Consider the following 6372-nt stretch of genomic DNA (forward strand, 5'->3'; position numbering starts at 1 on the left):
TTCTTGAACTGCGAAATAAGGTTGTTGCTGCCTCAAGACAGGGATACGAAATTGTATTTTGCTGGTTTCCCAGCCATGTGGTCATTCCGGGCAATTAGGCAGCAGATCGTGCAGCAAGTACTTGTGTAAAGCGAACAGTTAATCTCCACAGCTTTCCTTATGCAGACTACAGAGGCCTTCTCAGGCGTCATGTTAAGTGCAAATGGCAGGCTGAATGGGACCAAGAAATCGGCAACTAGTTGCACATGATCAAACCTCTTTTGAGCGAATGGCAGAGTGCACGCCACCAGGAACGCTTTTTTGAGGTTGTCCTTTGCCGGCTCTGAATTGGTCACACTCGTCTGACTCATGGCTACCTCTTTTGTGGGGAAGATGCCCCCACTTGTGAGCTGTGTGACAATGCCTTAAGCATTCTTCATATTCTAGTTGAATGTCCTGCTTATGAAGAATGGCTTTTGCATTTTTCGTAACTGTATCAAGAACAAGTCCCACTACGCCCAGCTCTGCTGTTAAGTGATGATTCTCTTGTGACATTGTTTTCAAATTTTTAGATAGTATCGGCCTTCTACACCGATTTTAGCTTTCTTAACCTACAGATCATGCCCATCACCCTTTTACCTGTTGGCACCCCATTACCATCTTTTATCTAATCACTGGTTACTAAAGCCTCTTTTCCTCTCCAAACCTTTTCCAGCAATAGTCTCGTTTTTGGTGCTTTATGGCCTTAGTAGTTTTTGCGCCATAAACACCAAATCAAGCAACCAACAGCGACAAACTTGTCTCCCGAATGAAGTGTCCGAGAGTGTGGACTGGGGCCTCCAGACACACAGAAGAGCTCTATTGGGGCGTCTCGAATTTGCGAAATGGCAAAAACTTTGTATAAAAAGAAAAAAAAAAAGTTGTACACTATTTTAGCATGAAAGTGCGGATGCTCGACTCTCCAGATTCGCGTAAATTGGGACGCACGAAGGTAAAGCACTGCTCAATCTACATAAAACCAAATAAACTGCCTGCAAAAGAAAAAAAAAGTTAAAGGTTGAGCAGCGACACTTGCTCTTCGATTAAACACAAGGGGAAAATAAGCAGGCCTGCATTCTTTTGCGTCTTGCGATCGCTCGAGGAGAAAGGTCCTCCAAAAGTTGGGCAGAAAGCGGGCTCACGATGCTATATGCGTCCCGGTAACGGCGACTTGACGACTTTACGCGCGACTTGTGGGAGCGATTTTTGCAATCGAGAGGGAAGTAGGAAATGATGGGGAACGATGACGGCGCATGCGCGGCTCGTCGCTGCGCTATTTTTTTTATGCAGCGTGCCGCAGCACGCCACAGCACGCCGGCTTGCGTCTTGTGCTTAGTGTCCCCTGCAAAAACCGACCGTGGCTTCCCCAAGCCCTTGGCTCCAGGCACCATTGCGGTACTCTGCTCCGCAAGCGGAGCATATACAGTTACTCAACGCGCCCCTCCCCTCTATGGGTGAGGCCAACTCTGCCCAGCGGCGCCGCTGGGGAGCCGACATGTTATAAACACTTGTTGAACTGGATGCGTGTGTCATACCTCCCTATGTTCAGCAGCCAGGCAAAACTGCTGCACGGTTAAACTTTGCATATGTAATTAAACATTTCTCGTGAAAATCAAAATGTGTCACTGGTATTTGGCTAAAACATACGCACATGGAAATGGTATAGTCTTACAGGATTTAAGTTCTTAGTGTCCTTCAGATTGAAATTTCACGCAGGTACTCTCGTACTGACAAAGGGTGCTGTTATCCACGCCCTGTTTAATCTCAAAAGTGGCCTTCAGTTCTTGACTTGATTAAATTGAACTGCAAATGCACGTTTTCCCTTTTGTTTCCTTTCTTTTCTTCTCGTTTCTGCGTCGTAATTCGTAATCGTTTACTCCGCAGTGTAATCAAGTAATGAATAGCCAACTAGACCGATTCCAAGCATCTGGTGCCCTTCAGTTTTAGATTTGCTCAGAGAATGTGACGATATTTAAGGGCAGGTAAAGTAACGTGTTGGCGGTTGTTTTTTAATACTCATTATTCTAAACTTTGCAGGCCGAGCTGACCGGAAATGCTTTGAATGCAAATGTGAGCGACCCTTCACTGCCTAAGAAGGAAGGCCAGCCAGCTCATCTTTGGCAGTGCCAGACCTGTGGGCTACATTTTACCCCAGATGAAGGGAACCAACTAGTCGGATCAAATAGGGAATGGCCACAGCTCAGCCAACTACATGCGACATTTCTATTCCCTTCCCTACCTTCGTTTGCCGACACACCGTGCCCGTTTTGTTGACGTGTAATTTCCAAAACTTATGGCGGTGATATACCGTACAGTTGTTGGTTCTGTGGCATGCCTGCCTTTTTTTCAGCACTACAGAGCAGGAGTGACGTTACTAAACCACGCTTCTTGATCGTATTTAGTTGTGTCTTTGTCAATTTGTGTGGGATTGTATCGACGGAATCCTTTACCGCATGTTTAAATTGAAATGAAACCTTTGAAGTATGTATTTAATAGAGAAGGATCGCTTTTATGTATGATTAACGTGCAATTTTTACAATCAATTTTTTGGGGATTTTCAGTATTCAGTTTGATGCCTGTGTTTTTTCGTGATATGATTATATTACCCTTTGAATTACACTGCAATACGAATGTAAACCCCTGAATTTCTCTACTTCATCAGCATGATGTGTCTATGTTTGCTTGTTCTTTTAGTTCGTTCTGATTGGGCTTCTGTATTGGTGTAGTATAAAAATTTGATCTTCACTCCTAACAGAACTTGCCCACACAGCATTCGACTCCGAATGGCAGAGAACGGACTGCGAGGACAAGGGGGCGGAGCTCTCCTTCCAAGGAGCCGACTTGCAGAGGCCACCATTGAAGATGGACCAGGAGGGGAGGACAGACGGCGGTGCGACTTCTGACCCCAATCTTGTGGTGTCCACAGAACTAACAACACCAGGTATGAGAAGACGCACATGGGACAATACTCATCCAGCCTCGCATCTCCTTAGCACCTTTTTGTAGGCTCGGTTTTCCAGAAAATGGAAAACGTGTGGAGTCTGATGTGGTACACAGCTTTCCCCACGTGGAAACTTCATTAAGTTTTAATTATCGGCCTGCACCAAACCGAAAAAAAATATCGCAACAAAATTTAATGCTTTCTTTTTGTTTTTGTCTTTTTTTATGTGAGGGGGGGTTATATTCCAAAGTCCAAAAACTACAACTCAAGTGAAAGTAAACAAACAAGCTGGGCTCAACTGAAGGAACATTCAGTCCGAGCACTCGAAGTTGCAATTGATACATATTATTTAATATCGGAGAAATGTATTATGCTGAGTTGGTTATTTATTACAGAATTGTCTTTTTTCCTTTAGTTCCGGTTGATTGAGTAGCTCTCACAAACGCTATAGATTATTTTCGACGCATAAAATAGCTCGAAAAGGCTTCGCTGCTTCAAATGATTGAAGCTTTTTTCACAACATTAATTTGTGTCGCCGAAGTTGCTTTAGACTGGCAAATGTTCATATCAATGTCAATATAGAACCGCGTTTTTCCCTCTTTAAAATCGCTCCTAAAATATTCACTGTGTACCTCAGCGATTTTTCAAGTTTCTAAGGTACATAACGATTATTCTACGAGCCTATTGAATGCTATTTTGTGTAACCTAATAATCTGTGGGTGTGTGAACGACCCTTTCAGCGTTACTTAATACACAGTCACAATCATTATGAATGTCAACACGTTATCACCCAGCGCTCCGTACTGGCAGCAGTATGCAGCCGCAGTGTTGTAGGCGTTATCTAAAAAAAAGTAAAGAAATATGTTACTCGTTACTCTCAAAATAAAGGAACGCAATATTGTTATCGACAGAAAGTAACGCACGTTACTTTTGCGTTACATGTTTTTTTATAAATAGGCAGTAACAGCGCTTTTGTTTTATTTTGATGACAGCATGTTTCGACACTGGGACGACAGGCGCGGGCGTTGGTATTTTTCTAAAGCAGAAATTTTTGCGTCGGGAAAAGACAGGCAAAATTTAGAAAATATGTAGAATGAGTGCAATAATTAATTACTTGAATCATGTACTACGTTTCAGCTTAACTCTAGACGCAGCCTACGCTACGAGCTAATCAGACAAATCAATCAGCGTCAAAATCACGAGTCCCTTGGCCTTGTGTGTTTATTTCAGCGATGAGAGAACACGCACAGAAACACAGAGAACACCATGATGGTTCCCTTTTTCCTCTCTGATAATTTCCATCAGCCTGTAGCGTCAGCTGCGTCTTTACTTCAGGTAAAACGAAGTATAGAAACTGGCAAAAATTACAGGTGTTCGTTTTTCAATTAAAATTGAGGAAGAAAAGAAGGGGGTGACGAACGTTTTCTTCCTCAAGTTTAATTGTCCCACCAACTCGCTCGTTCTGTCCTAACATCATTTTTCAAGTTTTCGGAAGATGTAACGAGTGATGTAATTATGTTACCCGTTATCGTGAGTACATTGCCCGTAACTGTCTTGGAAAAGTAACGATTACGTTACCGTGTTACTAACAAAAGTAAGGCGTTACCGGTAACGACGTTACTTGTAACACGTTACCGCCAACACTGTGCAGCGGCGACCGCGGCGGCTTGACTTCTCTTCCGCACTTGGTTAGCAGAACGTGCAAGCCACCACAGCTGCAGCACCATAGGGCTGCCAGAGTCGAGTCTTAAACGACCGCCTGTAGACATTTACAAGCTTTGCGAATGAACCTTTTTAACATCTCAAATGAACGAATGCCTACTATAGGCCGCACTGGCATAATGTAGGTATTCTGGACCATGTTCAGAACAATTAAAAATGCGCCGACCTTTCTTGCTTTGTTGTGTCATCCCAACAGACTGCATCGGAGCATGCTATGGCGACAAAGTGGATACCTTTGACCGTAACTGCCGCAGAGGTGACACCTCTCCCCAGACCAACAATTCTGGCCCACACAAGCAGCAGACGCACCGACGACCGAAGAAGCACCCGTGCCGCTTCTGTCCTTACTCATGCCTTTCCGCAGCGGCTGTCGCCATCCACGAGAGGACTCACACTGGCGAGAGGCCCTTCAGTTGCGATGCCTGCGAGAAAACATTCACGCAGAAGCCTCACTTGATATCTCACGTTAAAATTCATACCGGAGAGAAGCCGTTCAGGTGCAACACGTGCAGCAGGGCGTTTAGTCGTAAATGCATCTTGGCAAATCACGAAAGAATTCATACAGGAGAGAAGCCGTTCAGGTGCAATACGTGCAGCAGGGCGTTTACTCGGAAGTACAAATTGGCGAATCATGAGAGGACTCACACCGGAGAGAAGCCGTTCAAGTGCGAGACCTGTGGTAGAGCGTTTGCGGCTGATACCTATTTACACAGTCATCGGAAGATACATCGCAAGTGATCAAAACCCTCACATGCATCATAGTTGTGAAAGGGGTTTAAACGAAATACTCGAGCACCGACGTGTGTTCATTTGGCAGGGGTTCTACTTGCGAGCAGTGTGTGTTTTGCATGGTTCAAAATGTTTCAGCCTGTTATTTATCGCGTAAACACAGATAAAAAAAATGTGAATTTACCTTAGACAAAGCGACCAGAGTTCTTTTTTGTACACGAAAAAAAGAAAATACTCGAAGCCTAATCTTTTTTTTATTCATTTAGAGTCATTAATCACGTGATGCACCTGGACCTCTAGGTTGTCTCTGGGGTCACTTACGTTCCTTAGAGGTCGGCCTACTCATGACCATAAATGTACAAACTTATAAAATAACTAAGGTCTTTCAATAGCAGCAATCTTGAATATTGCAAATGTTAAGAAAGTACAAGAAAAACCGAGTACCTAATGCGGAGGGGTCAACATAATTTTAGGATGTAAAAATAAAGCTACAAGAAACTTTTTAACACACCAAGCTGGGAACTAATGCTTTACTCATTGGGCTGCAAGAGTATATACATGACTCGAAGATTTAGAAATGCAGCGTAATTTTATATCTCATTTCGTAATATTCTTGGTCCTTTTTCTTTTTGACCGGTTTGAGTATCTGAATCTTGATGACATCATTCAATGTACTACTTGCTGCATGAAGTACTTGTATGTAAGTTTTCCTTTTGCATGATTTTATTATTTTTTTTGCACATTCACAAAGACGGTCCTGATCATTTAGGATATTCATACTTTTAGTGCTATTCACTTTGTTTCACTTTAGGCACGAGCGCGGACGATGTTATGAGCCAGAGGGCCAATAAAACAGTGCAGAAAGCGCAACGTCATGGCGTGCTCTCTGCGCTTGATAGGACTAGCCGGTGGAGGACCACGTACAGAGAGATGGCGAATACCGGCTAGTCCTATGGTCCTAT

At 43.6% G+C, this 6372-nt stretch overlaps 1 protein-coding gene across 2 annotated transcripts in view; it reads left to right on the plus strand.

Moving 5' to 3' along the window:
• Positions 1 to 5849, plus strand: part of LOC120840436 (zinc finger protein 239-like) — a 31301-nt gene extending 25452 nt beyond the window's left edge. Inside the window, exons 5-6 of one of the 2 annotated variants that reach the window (XM_040501134.1) lie at positions 2774 to 2959; positions 4878 to 5849. In XM_040501134.1, coding sequence (XP_040357068.1) covers positions 2774 to 2959; positions 4878 to 5419 — 728 coding nt within the window. In that variant the 3' untranslated portion in view covers positions 5420 to 5849. Of the gene's footprint in view, positions 1 to 2055; positions 2472 to 2773; positions 2960 to 4877 lie in introns of those variants that run through there. The other variant, XM_040501136.1, reaches the window with a different exon arrangement.
• The last annotated feature ends 523 nt before the right edge of the window (positions 5850 to 6372 follow it).

Source organism: Ixodes scapularis, unplaced genomic scaffold (genome assembly GCF_016920785.2).
Source record: "Ixodes scapularis isolate PalLabHiFi unplaced genomic scaffold, ASM1692078v2 PGA_scaffold18__7_contigs__length_3171195, whole genome shotgun sequence".
In the NCBI taxonomy this organism is placed as follows: domain Eukaryota; kingdom Metazoa; phylum Arthropoda; class Arachnida; order Ixodida; family Ixodidae; genus Ixodes; species Ixodes scapularis.